The following is a 22,839-nucleotide window of genomic DNA, read 5'->3' as shown; positions in this document are numbered from 1 at the left end:
GAAAACACATGAAAACAATGGCCAGATTTACACGCCTGTGAAATACATGTAAATACAGAATTGAGTATTCGTTTATTATAACACCCCTTTTAACGTGTGTAAATCTGACAGCCAGATGATACGTAGATTTCAAGCGTTGTTCATATGGCCGCCGGATGAAACGAATATTTCCTAACGTTAGTAAATTTGGGTAATACAGTCATTTTGTGTGGTGGTGGGACTTTTAGTACACCGCCGTTACATGCATGAGATCCGTGTTAAACTGACTGACTGACTGAGTGTGCTCATCGCAGTCTCGTATATGGCTCTGGCCCAGAACAAATACCATGGCACAAATAGTGAGTGCGGGAGTGGTTGAGTGAGTGAACTGGGTTTATGCATAAGGTGAGTGATACACATAAGGTAGATAGTATATGAATGTCAGCTTCTGTATCATAGGAACACACAGTTTTTGGAGTACATGACTATTTTTTCATCTGATGTGTTCCTTAAATTAAAAGGTTGGCCTCCATAAATCCTCCCTCATATTTGTTTAGTAATATCAGCGTTTCAGTATATATATGCAGCCGTTTTGCAATCTGGTGAAACCCTGAGGTGCTGACAGACTCAGATCAGGACGAGTGGAAAACTTCGTTCGAATCCTGACATGCCTAGCCTAGGGTACGCAACTCTGTAAAAGACTGACTGACTGACTGAGTTTGGTTTTACGCCGCTTTTAGCAATATTCCAGCAACATCAAGGCGGGGGACACCAGAAATGGGCTTCACACATTGTGCCCATGTGGGGATTCGAACCCGGGTCTTCGGCGTGACGAGCCAACGCTTTAACCATTAGGCTAGCCCACCGCCCCAGATCCGTGTTAAAAGGTACAAAAGTACAAAGTCTCAATTCAACCTTTATTACCAGTGTAGCTCAGTACATTATGAACAATAGAAGTTCAGGAGACAATAGGGAAGAAACCCAATTGTTCACATGTTTCAAGGTGATTGGTCTTATAATGAAGATTTCATAGCTTCAGTGGACCTCTCGTGTAGCCGGACCCCTGAGAAAAATAAGAAAATGAGACAGTAATTTGCAAGGATAGACAATCAACTGTATTAGTGTAGGTAATTGTCTAAAACATGCAAGGTTTTGTGAAAACAGCAGAGTTTATATAGGTAACAAAATGCCGGAATTTTCTGTGCTGAAAACAATAATCGCAAGTGACAAACATAATGAGAGACATGTTACTGTCCTATCCGAGAATATTTACGTGGTATAACTGTGAATGTGTCTCGTGATGTCCCTGTCCTACCTGTGAATGTATGTCTTCATGTGTCAGACCTACCTGTGAATGTATGTCTTCATGTGTCAGACCTACCTACCTGTGAATGTTTACGCGGTATTGCTGTGAATGTATGCATCCGTGTTCCTATTCTGCCTCTATGTGCCTTTCCTGTGGATGTGTATCCTGATGTCACTGTCCTACCTGTGAATGTATGTCTTCATAGGTCCGACCTAAATGTGAATGTATGTCGCAATAGGTCCGACCTACCTGTGAATATATCTCTCCATAAGTGCGACCTACATGTGAATGTATGTCGCAATAGGTCCGACCTACCTGTCAATGTATGTCTCCATAGGTCTGATCTACCTATGAATATAAATCTTGCAGTCTTCTGTGATTGATTATGTAGGTGTCTCTGTTCTTCCTCTACTGCATATCACCATATGACATTTCAACCTGTGCTTACCTCGTTGCGTTATTAACACCTGTGCATGCACATCTTCGTGAGTCTGTCTTACCCCGGGAATGTGTGTCTACTTTCCTCTCTAATATGTATCATACTTGTATGTCTACTGGATATATAAGCAAGACGCGTGGGTGCGTTAATGGATAGCGCACGCATATTTAAATGACATATACCTTCACAACTAGGAGTGATTTTTATAACAGCCAAGACGTGCAATAATGTTTTAGAAACTTATTCCTCTATATCATACACTTGTTAACCATCTAAGATTTAGTTAAGTATGTCATGTATATCATACCGCGGTATCTACTGTGTGTATTTGTAGTATGTTACATTGATATGTGACATTTTGCATTTTACTTGTAGATCAGTTAAATCTAACTCAGCTATTTGCATGATTGGTGTGTTTTGAGGTATCTGTGCTACTCTCAATTTCATTCTCCCCCATGCACACATCAAACCGTTTGTTACATTACAGTATTATATATCTGTGTGCCACATTCTTATGTTATGCAACGAAACAAATACCATCTGTAAATATATAAAACATTTGTTAAAGTGGACATGCAAAGCCTAAAAGGACATTACTAAAACATTTGTCCGTGTCGAGGTCCACGGAAACAAGGCGGTGATGCTGACAGGAAAAAGAAGAGATTATAGGTCCTACCGATTCATACACATGTATGTCCATGCCCTGACTGATAGCACTCTTCACCATCCGCATCAACCCTTTCTGCCACTTCCGTGACGTCTTCGACAGCTTAGGGTCACGGAAAATGTAGGTGAGAATGAGATGGGTGGATCGGTGGAATTGATCGCCTGTTGACATTAAACATAGAAATGTATGCTTGCATCAAATATGTTCTCAAAATTAATGTCTGTCATATCCTGGTTGGCGTTGAAGCATCAGTTGTCAAGGTTAAAGACTCCACAAATTACGAAAGTGTAACTGACCTGTATACCCACAAAGAACAGTTGGTGCTGGCACTGGTTCGTTGTAAGTTGAAATACAAGACATGTTCAGCCGGGTGCCATCGTTTGCAGCAGCTGGGTTTCTACAGAGAAATCAATGACAAACTGGGATGACACATACTTTTTCAATGTTTCTGAAACAATTTACACCATCGCCCATTACAGTACACGCAAGCTCATCTCTTACAATATAGAACAAACTTTATGGATAACAACTTCTTTTTATTAGAGTACGACGTTTGATACAGATTCTTAGGGAAGCCAAGAAACAGCATATAATGGGACATGAAGGGGGAAGTGTATATATACTGGATGTAACAATGTAACAAAGAAAACAACATAATTAATATGTTAATTATGTTGTTACATTGTTACATCCAGTATATATACACTTCCCCCTTCTTCATGTCCCATTATGCTTGACAACGGTACAAGAATCTGTATCGAAACGTCGCACTCACGAATAAAAAGAAGTTGTTATCCATAAAGTTTGTTCTATATTGTACTTCCCAACTTCTAAAATGCCACTCAAAGAAGTTAGCTCATCTCTTGTTTTCAAGCCTACTGTAAACGTACTTATTTTCGCGTGGTGCAATTTTCGTGGAATTGACAGTTTAGACTACATCGCGCGGTCAATTATTCGCGCAATCAGTAGTTGCCGGAACTGCCAGCTGTCTCTTTGGCCGCCACTAATAGCAGTGAAAACAAACAGAGTGGCTTAATCTGTCAGGCGGCGTTTATTCCTTACTCACAGGAAATCCCTATCTGTGCGATATACTACACAGTAATCCGTTTACTCACGGAAGAGATGAAAAACACATCAGTCTTATGTTCCGAATTCTGACGATCTGACGAATTAACTTCTACTGTATATGAAGCTCTTTGTGATTTCAAACAAGCCGGGTTGTTGTGAATGAGATGATTGAGTGTTAAGTGACTATTCGCTTCATGATGTACTGGTAAATAAAATCTTAATGAATAAATAAAATACTGCTGTATTATATCTTTCCGAGTCGTTTCATGGTAATCTGTTTTGTATCAAACCATCTGTCATGTGACCAATTTCCATGGCGGCCACAACACACATTGCTGTTTTCGCTAATTCGGCGATGGCATTTGGCTCATACGTTTACAGTATATGTTGCCGAAGATGATACATACGAAATGTATTTTCACAGCTAAATGTCCCTTCACACCAAACGGAATTTATTTTGAGGATTATCTCATTATTTTCTTGCTCTGACGTTCTATATGAAATTAGTTCATTTTCACCGTAGGTTCAACTCAGTTATACATTATTACATTATATTCTGTTCACAGAAAATATTACCTTGCACAGCTAAGGAAGTGGTCAAGGTAGTCAGCCTCGATATAGAAGTGATAATCATCCATCTTCAGTTTGTCGATGTTTTTATGCACTCCCTGGTAGTACTGTAGTAATGAGGGTGTGACGCACTTCTTGGAGACGTTAGTCTGACGGTAACACATGTCCATGAGGGTGACGTAACGGGAACCTGACCACACCCTCATATGCTTTATGTCATTGTGTAGGTCGAGAACCTGTCAAGTAAACGTGTTGAATGATGGAGTAAAGATTCGGGATAAAACTATTATAGTGAGCATACTTTAAAGCAACTTGTCTCAGTTACATCACGGTGTGTCAGATTTGAGAGGAAATTTCTAAGTGACGCAGCTCTTAAACGTTTACAACACATCTTATAACACAACAGCAGACGACTGTTGCTGACAAACGTTAAAATATAATATCAGTAATTCCATCAAACAATCTTAGGTTTGTCATCCATATTAAGTTACACGGCGAAACGCGGCGCCTAAAACGACTTGGCAGCTTCTGTAACCCTTATTTAACAAATATTAGCACCAAGAAAGCTATCTGAGTGGGTGAGGTTTTAAGACAGAACCGATAACCTGGCAATACCAGCAAAGCGTACTAGTCCCAACAGTTTGATTTGAGCTTTGTTGGCTTGTATGAATGTAGGCCTTAACAAACATCTATCTCATATACCTGTGAAACGAGAGCAATTACCTTGTGAAGAAATGCCTTCTGAAATATTGGTTTGAACAGGGTAACAGTGGTTGAAGGAAACGACATGTGGCCGATATCTGGATGGTCTCCCTTCCTCCGTATCAGAAGGAAGTCGGCGACGTAGTGAGGACTGGGAACAGAAGAGTGTGGGCAAGGCACGTTAGAAACCTTTAAGAATAGATAATGCATCATAGCACATTGTATTGGTTTTACACACACACACACACCATTAAACCACGCTACTGATCGCCTGAACGCACGCTTTACAGCTGAAAGCGTCAATTACATCTACTACTATTACTACTACTACTACTACTACTACTACTACTACTACTACAGATGATCGTGCAAGTACCACATTTGTGCAAATCAAACACGGGTATCACTGTAAACCGACACCTCACCTCACTGTCTCACTCACTCACATGTCAACTGAGATTCCTTCGGACAGTTTGCCATCTTGTGTGGTACACACCGCCTGAAAAAGAACCCGGATGCTAAAAATACATGTTCATGACGCCAGTTGTGTAAAATGAGTAGATCATCAAATTGAGGATTGCAGGTGGGCCCCGCTGCGTCCACTGCCAAGTCGAGAGACACCTAGCAACACAACTCACACGTCCCATCAAATGACAACGTACAATACTCTTTGAAACGGAGGTTTCGGATTTGCTTAAAATATTTGTTCATCTAAACCCGAAGTCCGAACTCTGTTCTCGTAGGGTTTTGCGGGTTTTCAGAGAATAGTAAAACCCACTGTGATAGATCTGGGATAAATGTGTTTCGAATAAGTTGTCTGACAATAGTTTTGTGACTTTAACAGTTCTGGGGCACGATCCACAAAGTGTTCGTAGCATTAAGTCATTCGTAATCCCATGATAAACAGTATAGTTACGGCAGCTCGTAACGCAACGGACGCCCTGTGGATCAGGACCGAGTTCAGCCATGAGAAGAAACATTCTGACATTATTGAAATAGGCTAAGCCGTGAGCCATTGTGATGACGTCAAGTTATTGTTGTAACGTCAAACATACTCACAGTTCACCACATGTCTGGCCTCTCCTGGCTCTTGCCAATACATGTCACTCAGTTAAGTCCGAAGTCCGTCCTGTCGTCCTGTCATTTCTCAACTGCCCTCCGCACATGTTTTTCTCGCGCATGCGTCACCAAATCTCGTGCATGCGTAGACAGTCACTTCCGTAAGTACAAGACTCAATAGTTACAATTGTTGTCTCAGCTGAATCTGAGTTTACCTTAAATCTGCATCGTAAGATACTGTGCCCAATACACAAGCTGAGATCTGATCAAAACCTACCTGAGTCCTGTATGCAAACACACATAGGAACCAGAGACATGCTGCACGTATAACCTGCTGTTGACGAGACATCCTTACAGCAATTGGCGACACAACCTGCTAGTCGGGCTTTAACTATGTCAATACTGGAAATCGTGATGAGCATTTCCGCAGAGGAATAACATCATCACTGACAAATGTTTAACCTTTATGTCTATGCCAATTAGCCAAAATGCTAAGGGTGACTGCTGGGGTTACGGCTGTGAATTGCAACATATTGTTATACTGAGGTCTGTACTGGGATGTGTATTTAAGTGTATTTCCACCAAGGTAGCTTTTCTGTCACATACATCTTGTGAGCTTGTTGTCCTTTATTCCACCACAATTAACTCAAAATCAGTAAATTCTTTCAAAACACGATTACAGACCAAACAAGGAAATATTCTCTTTGATAAAAACTTTGGATCTAGATTTGTCAAATAATCCATGCTCGCCTCAGGTTGGGTTGTAGTGATTTGAACGCTCATTGTTTTGATAGACATATTTCAAATAATCCGAATTGTGCATGTGGGTATCCATGGGAAGATTCTCTCCTTTACTTGCCCTTGTTATGACTTAATAAGATCAGATAAATAGTTCTACACTTATGGTTTTGACTTAAATTCAATTCTCAATGGTAATCAAACTTCAAGCAACATCATAAATCAGCTTATTCTTGACTCTGTTCATAAATACATACTACTTTCAAATAGATTCAAATTATTCTAAACTGCAACTAGCGAATCATTTAATGTAATTCTGTAGACTTTTTCCTGTTATTATGCATATCATGCCTTTGTGGAAATAATTGCATCTGTACTTTGTTTGAAATTAATTGTTGATTGTATTGTATAATATTTTATGGAGCGGCACTCACATAACCCGTTGACTCGTTGTGCCAATCCATATTCATGTCATGTTAATATTTCATGAATAAAATATGTTTATATCATATTCCACCATGACATTACATAGACGACATAATTTGTCGATGGTCATTCAGTGTGCCGGCAGTCAAGCTGTGAGTGACACTTGGGTTGCGAGTTGGTACCGTCAAACATTCAATGAATAAGTATTTTATTTCACCTGACTGGCAACGGTCATTTCAATTTCCGGTCCAAGCAGTTGTGTTTTTTCTCCACTGCGTTCTTTTCTTTCTCATCCCATGTTTGTTTGTAGTTCTCATGTATTCAAGCGACAACACTGAGTTTTGCCGTTTATGCTGGGACCAAACGGATCGTTTGATAGATACTGTTATAAGTGCTGATCTTATTCAGACAATGACACTAAAAACAATTGATATGAATATTTGGTATGCGCCTGAACAAAGAAGCGGACAAGATTTAGTTTACAGTTGGGAGAAGTGGGATAACGTTCGAGTTTACTCGGATTAATATTGTTTCTATTTGATTGAAAAAAGGTAGAAGTACATAAAAATTGAAAATTTCAAGTGTTAAGTGAAATATGATGTAACTGTCATCTCGTAACATACCCTGTATATTTACAATGTATACAATTTCTTTAATTAATCAACCCATTTAGATCGTATTGTTGTAGGTTTGTATTAAGGTAATACTACAGATTCCTACTTATGTTGGTACATTGATATTGAAGGACAAGGATATCTAATATATATCTAAAGTAGTTTGTCTGAACGTTTGAATTGAAGCTGAATACTTGCATCCCAACACTTCTGCTCCATAGAGGAGTATTGGTTAAAAACCTTTTGTGTCGAATATCGTACATATGCTTGGTGATGCCTTATAAATAGTTCGCGTTGTTCAACACCGCAAAAATATCCATTACACACTATGAATCTTATGATCTTAAGAGGTGGTGATTTGGTCATACGTATATTGGTAATACGTATATATATGACCAAATCACCACCTCTGTTGCCCAGTATGGTAATGATTGCAAGCTGGAATCTGGCGGAGGTGCGAGGTCTGAATCCTTGATGTAATCGGGCACTATAAATTGCTTTTCAAGGTGTTCTCCTTCTGTTTTGAAAACTCAACTTGTCCGCATATTAGGTCAACTAGTGACATTAAGTCAATTAGAAAACCTGACTGTGACCCTCGTGATCCCCTTGGCTATAGAGGAATTTCGTTAATATCCATACCTTGTAAAATCTACTCTGACATCCTCAACACTCGTCTCAGCAGATGGTTAGAGCGTAACGATATTCTAGCACAGGAGCAGAACGGATTCCGAAGCAAATGCAGCACTCAGGAACATATTTACTGCCTTCATTCACTAATCGAAAATAGAAAAATCTCTAGGAAATCAACATTTTTTGTTTCATGGACATTCGATAAAGTTAACCGTGATTGCTTATGGTACAAGCTCATAAAACTTGGAATTAAAGGAAATTATCTAAGAGCTGTAAACTCTATGTACGACTCTACGTGGTCTAGAGTCAGTGTTAATAACAGTTTCACAAATCTATTCCCAGCCAACTCTGGTGTACGCCATGGATTAGACTAAGGCTTAGTCTCTGAATATATATAATTTGTGATAGTAACAAACAAGCCCATTTATATTGAAAAGAAGCCCTAGGGAGACCAGAGATTCAGAACCTGAGGAAATCTAGACTTGCTTTATTTAGGGCTTTAGCACTGCAGGGAGGGCTTGGCAGTAGGGAAAATAATGTGGTTCATGGACTGTGAGACAGACTAGCCAGGGATGTGCGCTCTCCCCTACACTCTTTTCCATCTATATAAACGATCTTGTGGATGAAATTAACAGTTTGAATTGTGGGATTAATATAAGTAATTCTCAACTAAGTGTATTGTTGTATGCAGACGATATTGCCTTAATTGCACCCGATGAAAGTTGTTTACAGAAAATGTTGTATTGTGTTTATACCTGGTGTACTAAATGGCGCTTGTGTGTTAATCTGAAGAAAACACAAGTTGTCCATTTCCGGTCAAGTGGTTCTAGTAGATCTGGTGTTACCTTCACTATCGGTGAAAATGAAGTGTGTTATACTCATGCATATAAATATCTTGGTGTTTGGTTCCATGAACACATTGATCTCAATTTCACGGCTAAGGAAATAGCTAAGTCAGCGCACTTAGGTATGGCTTATGATGTGTTTAATAAGTTATATGAAAACCTTGACAACGTACAACCGATTCTCTCATATGGAGCTGCGGAGTGGGGCACACGCCAGTTTAGTTGTATAAATGATGTACAAAACCGAGCACGTAGATTCTTTCTCGGAGTGGGCAGTAAGTCACCAAGCTTATCAGTTCGAGGAGATATGGGCTGGACTTCCCCTTACACGAAGCAAAAGCTAGAACTCTTACGATTATGGTATTATCTACAAAACTGTGACATCAATCGAGTGAGTTGTAAAATCAATCTGTGGTTTCGAAATTTCCGTAAATCGTGGACTAGTAAGGTTTTTACTCTAATTATTTCGTGGCAGTTGCCTATTTCGGACTTACCTTCTGATGTAAATTACACAAAGGCTTGGCTTATATCGTGTGATCACCATGACTGGCTATGCCAGCTGTGGAATGATAGAGGGCTTATCTACCCCAACAAACTCAGAACATATAGACTCTTTAAGAACTCACTTGATACTGAACCATATGCTCAACTTATAATGGGCCGATCTTATAAAAGCTCTCTCGCCAAATTACGTACGGGTACTTTATCCCTTGAAATAGAGACTGGGAGATTCTCACGACCGATTGTCCCTTTGGACGAAAGGATATGTAAAATGTGTAACTCTAAAGTAATCGAAGACGAAATCCTCTTTCTAACTGTATGCAACTTTTGTTCCGATTTAAGATACGAACTATGGAAATACGTTACCTCCTTGGAGCCCTACTTCCCGAACCTTTCTCCACTGCAACAAACCTGATATCTAATGAATACTCCATGTGTAAGTAAATCCCTAGCCGCCCTTGTCTATAGAATGTACAGGCGACGGAAACTTTATATATTACCTGTTAGCTACCTTTCATCCTTCTATAATGTAAATATGTACTGTTGAATAGGTATGTGGCTGTGTATATTTAAGCACGTCAGTATATTTTACCAGTCACCCATATTACCTGTTGTATTCAAAGCATGTTCATGCTGGACCCAGCATGACCGCAGTATGTAATATGTATGTATGTATGTATGTATGTATGTATGTATGTATGTATGTATGTATGTATGTATGTATGTATGTATGTATGTATGTATGTATGTATGTATGTATGTATGTATGTATGTATGTATGTATGTATGTATGTATGTATGTATGTATGTATGTATGTATGTATGTATGTATGTATGTATGTATGTATGGTACGTACGTATGGTTGGTTGGTTGGATGGATGGATGGTTGGATGGGTGGATGATGGATGGATGGGTGGGTGGATGGATGGATGGATGGATTGATGGGTGGGTGGGTGGATGGATGGATGGGTCTGTATGTATGTATGTGTGTATGTCCGTCTGTGTGCCTGTATATATGCTTGTATGTGCGTGTGTCTGTGTGTGTGGGGGTATGTGTGTGGGGATATGTGTGTACGTTCGCGCGTGTGTGTATGTATGTATGTATGTATGTTCATGTATGTGTATATCCGTCTGTATGCATGTACGTAAAAAAATGTTTTAACTATTTTATTCACTTTTAATTATATATATATATTATATATATTTGCGTATATATATAAGGGCTAGGTTGAATAGACGAGCAACTCTCCGGCTTGGCATGTCAAACAGGTTCCAGAATGTGTGTGTGTGTTCATTTTAATACGCATATTCTAAAGCAATGAATACAAATTACGAACGAATGAATTCACAGAATCAAAATAAATTTGATGCATATTTGTTTAAAAAACTGTATTTATTCATTAAATCGATTTCGATTCTATGAATTCATTCGTCCGTTATTTGTAATAATTGATTCAAATTATGCGTTATTATTAAACTGAACACGTGTATGTGTATTGGTACAGACTTTGGAATGAATTAGAGCATTCCAGTCTTGTCATCAGTAGGTAAACGTGAGAATTTTTACGATGTAGACAACAACCAGCAAAATGTTGTTACAATGTTACAATCCGTTTAACAACCAACAGATAGCGATGTACAAGTTTTGTTCTCCAAAGTAAGCAGAATTTCAATTTGTGCAATTTATTACAATTTACGAAAAACATTGGTATAACTGTAATTTCTTTGTGAAATGTCTATAGCATGTGCTGTATATATACTTGTATTACTTGTATATGGGCCGGAGGCCTTAAGTACAATAAATATCTTTGACTTTGGGCGGTAATACCTGGAATATTTTACATCACACATACTCATAGCGAATCCTTTGTTTGTTACCGGGGCGGTGGGGTAGCCTAATGGTTAAAGCGTTGGCTCGTCACGCCGAAGGCCCGGGTACGAATCCCCACATGGGTACAATGTGTGAAGCCCATTTCTGGTGTCCCCCGCCGTGATGTTGCTAGAATATTGCTAAAAGCGGCGTAAAACCAAACTCAGTCAGTCAGTTGTTTGTTACCAGGGTGAGAGATAAGACACATATTGTATCAAGCAAGGTGTTGGCCAAGGAAGAGTTATTTCAGCTTGGTTCTTCCTTATTTTTATAAATGACCTTATCACTTCTCTCAGAGAAGCCAGTTGTGGTATTTGTGTATACGGTATGCAAGTTCACGCAGTCTTGCTTGCTGACGATACCACGCTTATTAGTGCATCACCTAAAGGTTTACAATCCTCATTAGACATCGTGTTGTCATATGCCTCTAAATGGCGTTTGACCTACAACGCAGCTAAAAGTACTATAGTTGTCTTCAGCAAAAGAAAATGCACTTATTCTAACTTCCAATACCGCCTTGGTGATACGCCTATCCCCCAAACTGAATCAACTACATATGGAGGTGTTCTCCTAACTGATAATCTCTCAACAAAAACAAGAATCGATAGGTATTGACAGAAAGCAAGACAAAACATAAATTCCCTAAGATCTGCGGGACTTCATCACTCTCAACTCCACCATCTCACATGTGTCAAAATCTGGCTGAGAATGATACTTACAACAAGCCTCTATGGCTGTGAAATATTACCTAACATTAGAGGTCAACAAGTTGATGCACTTGAACTTACACAACGATATTTTGCTCGTATTGTGCAGTGGCTTGATAAAAGATCATGAACAGACTTTACTATTGCAAATTTGGGATTGTGGACACTTATTGGTTACATCGACAAATGTAAACTCATCTTTCTTGGACGTCTATGCAATATTTCTTGTAATAATTTTGCCAAAAACATATTTTGTGCAGCAATAACCACATCAACAAAATCCCCTTCAATCTGTGATGATATACTATCAGTACTCTACAAATATAATTTACATGTACATATAGAAAAATATATTAAAGAAGGTGTATTCCCTCCAAAGTACGAATGACGAAAAATTGTAAATACATCTGTACATAGCTATGAAGATGGGTTAAGCAAACCTCAATTAATACAAACATGACGCTTTATGCACGGGTCCATTGCAAGTTAAACTAGCATATCCTTTGGCAATTGGCATACTTGCATCCCAATTATAAATCTGCCCTCCAAATATGTATTGAAATCTCATCACGTGGCAAAATATCTAAAGAATGCAACCTATGTAACAAATATACCTATGATTATGATTTTCATATACTCCTACACTGTGAACAACTTCACACTGAGAGAAACGAATTTTTTGCGTTTGTGATTGACAATCTTGATGTGGATACCTATGTTGCCTTTGAATCACAGGATGAACTCGATATGCTCTCTTTTCTATTTGGAGGGGAAACTGTTTTTAATGATAATGTTGATCAAGGGACATGGGAAACAATCATTTTACGATTTTCTTTATACATTTACCGAATAAGACGGCATCTCCTACAATGTTATACTGATTGATCTCTGCAGGTGTATAATGATGTATATCCACCTTCGGAAGTTTCTTGTATAAATTAATTGTATACACATGTAAATGTATGTTCTTATGTAAATTACAACTTTAGGTAATCATCTTCAGTAATATAATTGCATATACATCTATATCAATTTTGTAACTCTGCCCACTTTACTGTATATATATATATGTATATAATTTGTTTGATCTACGGATGATCGTCTGGAGGAAATAGAGACTCTCTCTCTCTCTCTCTCTCTCTCTCTCTCTCTCTCTCTCTCTCTCTCTCTCTCTCTCTCTCTCTCTCTCTCTCTCTCTCTCTCTTTACAATCTACGAAAAACATTTCCACATTCAAACAAAATCTGCTTCAAGCAGAGACGCACACTGGTCGACATTACGGGAAAGTTGTCTCCATGAACGTTGAATTCATCCCTACGGTCTTTCGGAGACGTTTTTGTCTTTCATGCAATCTCTGTGGTGAATAGTGGGTTGATGATTCGCCGTTATGTTTTGTATATTGGTGATTGTCTACACCTTCATAATGTCTCGATTGTTGCATTACTACAACCCACAGACTGTATACTCCCTCATTCTATTTCAAACGTTCGCAACTGGTATGTAAAATCACGACCCATTCAATTGGAACGAATTTGTGAAGCTGTTTTATTAAGCAGTGATACCTTCAACATGATACAACATTAATCAGCTTTGACAAGTGACGCGTAATAAACTATTTACTGATGTATATATTATGCAGAATTCTGATACGGCAGTTGCAGTTATCGAAATATCCTGACAAAATGATCAACATGATCAACACTGGCATTCGTGTGAATAGTTAACTAGGTTAACCTGAAATTGAAACTGACGTGTTTGAATAAATTGTACGCTACGTAATGATTTGATTCTCTCGAATCCCGGCAGTTATTTCCTCCCCATCGTCCGAGGCACCGCCCTGAGTCGCGCCCCCAGCCACGTCAGAAACCACTATTTGTGTGTTCGAATTCCGGTTCGTCCCGATCATGATTCTAACTTTGTCGGTACCATACCCGATCTCACGAGTTTCACCATAGTGGTAAACGTCTGAGACCTGCCTTTGTTCTGGTTTTAGTTCCAGCTAACACGCCGTGAGATAGCAGGAATAATGACCAAAGGGACAATAAACTCAACTCAATCACTCCCGATTTGGTCTCACATTGTCCCAAGGTTTATCAGTGCCAAGCCCCTCATGTCTGTGGGATTGTGGGTCGTTCTTCCCTTTCCAAGCTGACAAGCCTGATGTAGTTGAAATACCCTTCAAACCACGGACACTTACTTCCACAATCCATAGTTCACCATTAATACTGTTTTCGTATGTAGCCAGAGTGACAATATCCCTTGTCTATGGAGGGCGTGGCTTACTGTGTTAACTGGCTGTAAAAGTAGAAATATTATGCATTCACCGTTGAAAGAGCCAAGTTTGAGCTGGCTCAGCATGGATTCACACCAAACATTTGCACACAGGCGCTCAGACGTAATGCAATTCCCGGACAATTTACATATTTAGAGAAACGTGTGACATGTATGTACAAAATACCTCCTTCTTCACTAAACCAGATGACATTCAATACGTCCGTAGATACGTTTATTGAAGGATTGAAATATTGTTTTCGTGTCAAATCTAGAATTCAATACATTGCTAAATGTAAAATAGACAATGAATTATATTGGTTAATTTACTTACTTAATAGAATAAACATGTTAGAACCAATTCTTCGCTGTTTTAAATATACCATTCAAAACAAGTAGGAGCATACCACTAGCCACTGCAAATGTATATGAGAAGGCTAGATGAAACACTTCCAAAGGAATGGAATACATTGTCACATTATCCTTTAATTTCTCTTCATCATCTGTTTCCTCCTTGGCTTCATCATTTGCATTTTATCTATCTTGTAAATCCAATATTCCCTACCTTTTTGAATTGTATATATAGTATTCCCAGAAATTATTGAGAAAAATGATTGAGAAACTTGTTTTGGCAAATATCTGTAAGTTTTACTTAAATGAATATGTTGAGATAGGATTCTCTTACAGTCTATGTGTCTTTTCAGTACTTTGTGAGACCTCTTTGTCCTGCAATACACGACTGAATGCGTCTAGGTACACTAACGATCAATGTTTGTAGGAAATCGTGTGACAGCGTATCCCAATATTCGACCACTTCTTTCTTCATATCCTCAATATTTCTTAAGTCCTTTTTAGTTATTCTGTCCAATAATTTTCTTCTCTTATGGGCCCAGTGGCAGTTATACTACAAATGACAAGTTTCGATATTGAATTTGGACTTCATGCTCAAGGCCCCGTGGCAGTTATACTACAAATGACAAGTCACGATATTCAATTTGGACTTTATACTCAAGGCCATAATGAAATATATCTATGAGCATAATTCATGCACTAACCCACTTCTTTATGATGAGTACGAAAACACATGTTGGTACATATGCTTTGAAAACCAAAATTACACGGATTAAAATGGTAATAATTTTTTCTCTGATTTCAACGAAAACCAAACTGAAATTGAAACATGGTAACACAATTCTGCAACCTGAGAAGAATACTCAAAAATCGCGAACATAAACAATGCTGGGAAGTATGGTCACTATAACTACCCCACAAATCTGATTCTCGAAACAGTTTTTAAACAATTGTTATTTAACCACCACAGTATCAGGTGTAGCATCCCTCGGAGTTTTAACATCTACCCGTCTCCTCCTCATACTGGCAATCAAGCATCATATTATTAGCAGGGGCGGTGGGGTAGCGTTCGCTGTTCTCACCGAATAACCTCGATGCCCCCGTTTCTGTGTCCTCCGTCGTATTGCTAGATTATTGCTAAAAGCGGCGTAAAATTAAACTTACTCGCTATTATTAGCATCTGATCCCTCTGCCATTCCCGATAACAGTGTATTCCTTAATTCTTCACTTTGAAAAGGGTAAGGCCCAACTCGAACTTGGCGTCTAACATAGTCCGAAAGGCGTTCAACGAGGTTTATATCGGGGATCCATGATACACGTTTCTAGCAGGAAACTTAGGATCAATCCGATTTAGGTAGGGAAGGTTTTGTCTTTACTATTGATCACTTATCAAAGGGTGTACGTTGTCCAGATCGGCTTCATTTTTCACTTCAACACTAACGCACCACAATCCAATAAAAAGCGGGAGTTGGGAAAAAGCGATACCTGCCGTCGTGTAGATAAAGGCATCTGATCCAAACATTCCAATAAGCAAAGCCGATAACGTTGGGACTACTAACGAACCCAAATAATCAAAAAACATAATAACATTCAAGAACTGTGGTGAACGATATGAATATTTCTGTACCCACGCCAGAAGACCGGGGAACATCGATCCTGACCCAAGTGCATACATTATACAGTTTGTCCACAACATGGTGATGTTTGTGTCTTTAAACAGAATGAACAGAACAGATGCTACATTAACGAGAAGAACATAGGACAGTACCAGGATCTCAATTCTAATTCTATCTGCTAAAAAGACACCGACTAATCTGGTAATGAAAACTCCTACAGAGAAGGCCGAAGCCAGAAGAGACATTTCGCCGACACTCAGGTGCAGTTGGCAACGAATTCCATAAGTAACAAAGAGCTCCAGAAATGATACCAGACTGGCCGAGCTCATGAAGGCTGTACCCATGGTGAATGTTATGAACATTAGACTGGGGCTTCTATATACTGTTGGTTTCCTATTCGTTGTTGTTACTTCCATCACGTCGCCTTTCTGCAAGAACGTATTGTAGCTACACATGAGGCTTGTGGCCAGAAGAAGGCCGAACCCTGATGTTATTATGAAGGGATATCGTATGGTGGTGTTTAAGCCGTCACACCTCTTCTCTTCAATTGATCTTGTCACATTACTTAACAAGGCATCTACAGCAACCAACCGACGATGTTCTATGAAGTGTTTGGCCATCAGAGGAGTTGTGATCATGCTGATCGACGTTCCTAACGCAATGCAGAATACTCCAAAGAAGTTGTTTGTCCATATGATGTAGCACTGTAATACACGCACTGAAATAGTGAGTGAGTGAGTTAAAATTTTACATCGCATCGTCAATATTACAGCCATACAGCGATGAAAACAAGGTGATCAATTTAAATAGCTGTCAACAAAGGACAGTAAAACAACTAGAAAATCACAGATATCAATGTAAAACTAGTAATTAAATCTAAAACATTTTAACTATAGAGGACAATGTAATATAAAAATAGGCTATAGATCGCCAACAACTGAAGGTAGATCACCATACTAGGGACCATGGGGACTTACAGTACCTTTGCGCACTGAAATAGATATATGCAGATAGCTCTGAGGATTATTTCTATGATATTGAGTCATTCAAACTTAATATGGAGGAGAGGGAGAGGTGCTGGTGTTGGGAAAGTCATTGAATGTGAGTGGTATGTTGTCGTCTAATAATGCACACAAATGTTAAGCCACTGGAGGAGGACAACAATTTATTTAGAGGGTGTATTCCCAATGATTCATTAACTTACCTAATGACGCTATACCCGTACACCATCCAGCTATGAGGACCAGGGTGAAGGTGAGCCACACAAACGGAGATATTGGTATTGCAGCAATAGCCACAGCGTTCAACACCAACGTGGCCACCATGCACAAAGTGGTATCTACATTGTCTCTGATGAAGTGCCCTGTAAGGCTGCTGCAGCACATGCCTAGGCCATAGGCAAACAGAAGGGAGCTAGCTACCTTGAGGTCGATGCCCAGCAAACACTGGATGTCAGGTAGGGAGAGGCCGATCAATGATGCTGAAGATGTCTACGCAAAGAAGAAAACAGTTCGTCAGCATGTTGTTTTACGTCGCACTCAGCAATATTCCAGCTATATGACGGCGGTCTATAAACAATCCAGTCTGGACCAGACAATCCAGTGATCAACAGCATGAGCATCACTCTACGCAGTTGGAATACGACGACATGTGTCAGCCTAGTCTGACCATCCGATCCCGTTAGTCGCCTCTTGCGACAAGCATGGGTTACTGAAGACCAATTCTAATCCGAATCTTCACGGGCAAAACGTTTCTGTCTCTGAATCGTTATGCAAATATCTAAATACTAGCCAGACTAGTAACTGCTTGTATACTTTGCCGTCAGCTTTTAACGAAGTGCGCTCACCATTTTACGAACACGTTTATTATCACTATTTGAGAGTGACCTATCAACACATTCTCACGATATAGTGGAAATGCTACAATCGAGGGCTTTCAGCAAAGATGTCTCAAGATTATTGTAAATGCTTTGCCGCTGTGTTATATCTTTAACACACGTGTTCAAACAGCTACGACGAAATAGAACAATAATGTTTCAGTTACTTTACCGTAACGTAGGCTGTGCCAGACAACAACACCGTGTAGATGATGCGGTTTGCGTTGGAGATACTGTCGTCCCTGCAGAAGTGGAAATTTCAATGTTAAAACACACAAATGATAAATCTCTCCATGATAGGAACTAACTGTCGAAATACAGATACGCCAATCAGATAGGGCCACTTTCACGTTTCACGGACAACGCATACGGTTAACGGTTAAAGCGTCCCATATGTACACACAACGGTTAAAGATGTACACACAACGGTTAAAGATGTACACGTAAAGGTTAAATATGTACACACAACGGTTATAGATGTACACACAACGGTTAAAGATGTACACACAACGGTTAAAGATGCACACACAAAGGTTAAATATGTACACACAACGGTTAAAGATGTACACACAAAGGTTAAATATGTACACACAAAAAGTTAAATATGTACACACAACTGTTATAGATGTACACACAACGGTTAAAGATGTACACACAAAGGTTAAAGATGTACACAACGGTTAAAGATGTACACACAACAGTTAAAAGATGTACACACAACGGTTAAAGATGCACACATAACGTGGACGTTACAGTCGTTTGAACACAAGTCCCTGAGCACTAATGAATCATGACTCAATAATCAGTTTCCACATGAAGTTTCACCATATTGTGTATGAATAATGTCCGACACGTTTACCTTTTCAAGCGGTAGAGTACCTACATAAATACTCGTTTGGAATGTATACTCATGTTGTTAAGCTATCTCATTAAAAAAAGTACATCCTTGTTCTTGAAACGTGTAACATATTGCAGTGTAATTGGGAATTTATGGTATATTACGATATATATCATGTAACATATATTATATTTTATAATATATTGTATTGCTTCCTACTTGTGATAGTGTTATAACTTTTAATAATTTGAATTAAAAACTGTAGGTCATCAGACTATCGCAGCCTGACGCTATTATATCATTAGTCGTCACGAAAACATTATCGACGAAGTCTTGTCGCAGTCGTCATCCAGTCGACATGTTGGGTGGTTATTGCATGGAACATGAAATAATTGACGAACCTAACAGATAGGTTCTCGTTGAACGAGCGACCAGAAGAGATTGTTGGAGAGGATTGTGCAAACAAAAGCTTTGCCTCTAAATTTTACCCCAAACGATCAATACTTAAAAACTCTTCAGAGTCCTTCGTTGCGCCTGTTGTGTACAGCAACCACATAACATCGTCAATAATGCGTCTATACTGTCTAATTGAGATATTAATTAAGATTACATCAGGATTAAACAATGTATTTTTCTTCAGTTGATGAGGCATCTGCACCTTATATATGTCTCGGCAGGTTGTCAAGCAGCCTTCTATGCTTGTGTCGTATACAGCTTGTGAGCTAGATTAGATTGGATATTGCAGTTAGAATAGACAGTTTGGACACGGACCGAAGGCCCAGATTCTATTCCCCCTCTGCACTCTTGTGTCCCACGCTAGAATATTGCTAAACGCTATGGTCAGTCCCATTTTGTTGAGAACAATTTCAGGAGTGAGTGAGTGAATATGGTTTTACGCCGCTTTTAGCAATATTCCAGCAATATCACGGCGGGGGACACCAGAAATGGGCTTCACACATTGCACCCAACAATTTCAGGAAGGGAATTGTCGAGGCATGAATGAATAAATTCGAGCAAATACAAAGTTAAACTTATATAAAGAAGATAATTATTCTTAACCTTTAGTTGAAATACACGAGTACCATATGTTCAGGAGACCTGAGGCTCTTTGTTACTGACTTGTCAACGCGAAATATTTTGCTCAAATGCTTGGAGATATACCTCCATGATATTATCTAATATCCATATAAAACCATTTACTATTAAACATTTCCTTGTGTTAGGCACGGAACCGGAGGATCAGCACTCGCCTTTCACGGGAAAGAGTGGTTCGACATATAAACCTCACAGTCATAATACACATTACTTGTACAATATGCCCGCCGTGATATTGCTGGAATATTGCTTAAAGCAGCGTGAAACCATTTATAATCACCCACTCACTCTACAATTTGGAACTGAAGAATTTGTTTACTCGTATGCCAGAATTGTGCAGATCACAATACATGTTCATCTTTCAATACAGGCCAATACATTTTGCTCTTCCGTCCATGGATGGATGTCCGAAAGATGAGTCGTCACTGAGCTATCGATACTGCACACGGACTAGATGTAAAATACATATGCTCCACATGTTGCATAGTGAAATGCAGATGAAAACCTTCATTTGCATTCAGGTTGCAACAGCTGATGCACGTATCCCATTGTCTATATTCAACATAACTTTATTGATATTCAGAATAATCATACACGTTTGTTTGTGATTTTACAATATGTTTAAATAAATGGAATTTCTTGCCAGCAACTAAACTGTTAAATTGACCGCAAAATTGACTTTCCTGCTTACGTAATGACTGCTGACTTACACGGCAGAAGCAGACACTGGTTCATAATCGATGACGGCATTGGCATGCATGAGGTCACCGTATCGTATAATAAATGAAATACCCTGTTCCTGCGAATTGACTTTGAGATCAGCTTCAAAAAGTGGTCAGATTGTTTTGGTATCCTAATTGTTGTTGTTTTTAAACCTGTCACGCCCTTTTCATCTGGAGACAAGTAACCTACCTATTTCAAAGGGAATTCAAGAGATCGTAATGGATACTGTTTTGAATTTACGATTATAATGCTCTTAGCCCTTTGAAGATTGCATACAGACTTTTGATGACAAAATATGTAAATAATTTCCAAATGTATAACTCTTATTAAGGACAGTGAGTAAGTGAGTTAATATTTAACGTCACATCGGCAATATCTCAGCCATATCGTGACGAAAACAATTTATACAATAAAAAATGAAAACATTTTGGAGAGTAAAACCTGTCGACGATGGACAGTAAAAATACTAGAATATCACATATATGAACATAAAACTAGCATGTCAAACTAAAAGATTTTAATTAAAGAAGACAATACAATATAAAACACGGGCTGTAGATCGCCAACAACTGAAGGTAGATCACCATACTAGGAACCATGGGGACTTACATTACTTTTGCTACCTGCATAGACCCTAGCTTGATTTACACCATCCCTTCAGCTGCTGGCAATGTAGGAAGATTTAGCCGAAACTTAAAATAACAGAAATACTACGATTAAAAGTATGGTTGTGCGAAGTTGACTTTGAAAGCGTTTGGGACTTACGTATCCTCTCAGGAGGACAATAATTTTACGATACTTAACCCCCTTTGAGGATACAGCCACTAAGAATCACAGTTGCTAATTAAGGACAGGGATAAACACGGACACGCACCCCTATTAGGTTCGTTTTTGTCAGGTTTAATTTCCATGGAACAATGCTATCGAAACATCCTTCACAGAAGGCAGGCATTATTTCGAAAATATGAAATATTGTATAGTTCAGGTAAAGCAGCAATGAAAAAAGAGGATATTGGCTACCTTTCTTTATTACATGGTAGCTTCCCCCAAACATTCTGAAGGACAGTCTGTTCGAAATGACGTATTTGACTTCTCAAGTTCTGGATGAACTAGATGTCACTAAGCAAGGTTCCTATTGTAATCCTGATGTCCGTTCTGTTTCCAAGCTGATGACACATACAAATTCATATATCAATGATAAACTGCCATAACTTGGTCTGTGCGGAACCCAAGAAGTATCTGCATTTCTTCTAATGCCTAACCTCATCACTCTTAGGTGGAGATATATACTGCTGGGTCCAGCAAATGTACCCCCAGATCACCATCAAGGTATTTTGCCCGAGTAGTACTCCCAACCAGCCTTCCAGAAAAGTAGATGTTCACATTACAACTGTCATTATCATGTGCGCGGACACGTGATCAGGTTGATCAAATAACCAAGATGGAAAAATATATATGTTTGCAGGCATTTGTATATCTGGTGAGAAGTTACTATGGTCAGCACACATGTCTATAGACAAGGAACGACAGTGCTCCTTAACACTGTTCGGTTTATAGAAAAGTCTAACCCAGTCTTTTGTCATTGTGCGTCATACAGATCCATATCTCAACAAAGGCAATCTTAAATTTAGCAACCAGTTGTTATTACAGAGGAGCAGAAGCAAGGTATTGTCTGACCTGTACCTGCTATTTCCGGCTCTGTTTAACAAATACATGCGGTAACCTTAATCACTGCATATCATGTAATGTCCAACAAAAACAAATTAGAATTGAAAAGGTAAATAATCTTGTCTAGTGATGTTTGATTGCAAATTTGACGTTTTCACCGACAAAAGTCATTTCCTCTTGTTCTTTAACTCAAGCGATACGATGACGTTTTCTTGCTACCAGAAAAATAAGTTTAATACAAGTGTAATCCATAGATAAGCCGACTCCTTTCTATTGACTG

The 22,839-nt window shown here is 38.9% G+C and overlaps 1 protein-coding gene across 1 annotated transcript; it reads right to left on the bottom strand.

Moving 5' to 3' along the window:
* Positions 1–882: 882 nt before the first annotated feature.
* LOC124291328 (NPC intracellular cholesterol transporter 1-like) lies at positions 883–6,202 on the bottom strand. Its single transcript, XM_046728305.1, has 7 exons — positions 6,068–6,202; positions 5,178–5,230; positions 4,753–4,882; positions 4,036–4,265; positions 2,688–2,788; positions 2,401–2,552; positions 883–1,042 (listed from the first exon to the last, which is right to left on the bottom strand). Exons 1-7 carry the CDS (start codon positions 6,137–6,139, stop codon positions 1,007–1,009), a joined length of 774 nt encoding a protein of 257 aa, XP_046584261.1. The 5' UTR covers positions 6,140–6,202; the 3' UTR covers positions 883–1,006.
* Between the last annotated feature and the right edge of the window lie 16,637 nt (positions 6,203–22,839).

Source organism: Haliotis rubra, unplaced genomic scaffold, assembly GCF_003918875.1.
Source record: "Haliotis rubra isolate DU_JTF1 unplaced genomic scaffold, ASM391887v1 Scf49, whole genome shotgun sequence".
Classification (NCBI taxonomy): domain Eukaryota; kingdom Metazoa; phylum Mollusca; class Gastropoda; order Lepetellida; family Haliotidae; genus Haliotis; species Haliotis rubra.
Note: the sequence above shows the minus strand (reverse complement) of the source record. Positions and strands in the feature narration are given on the sequence as shown.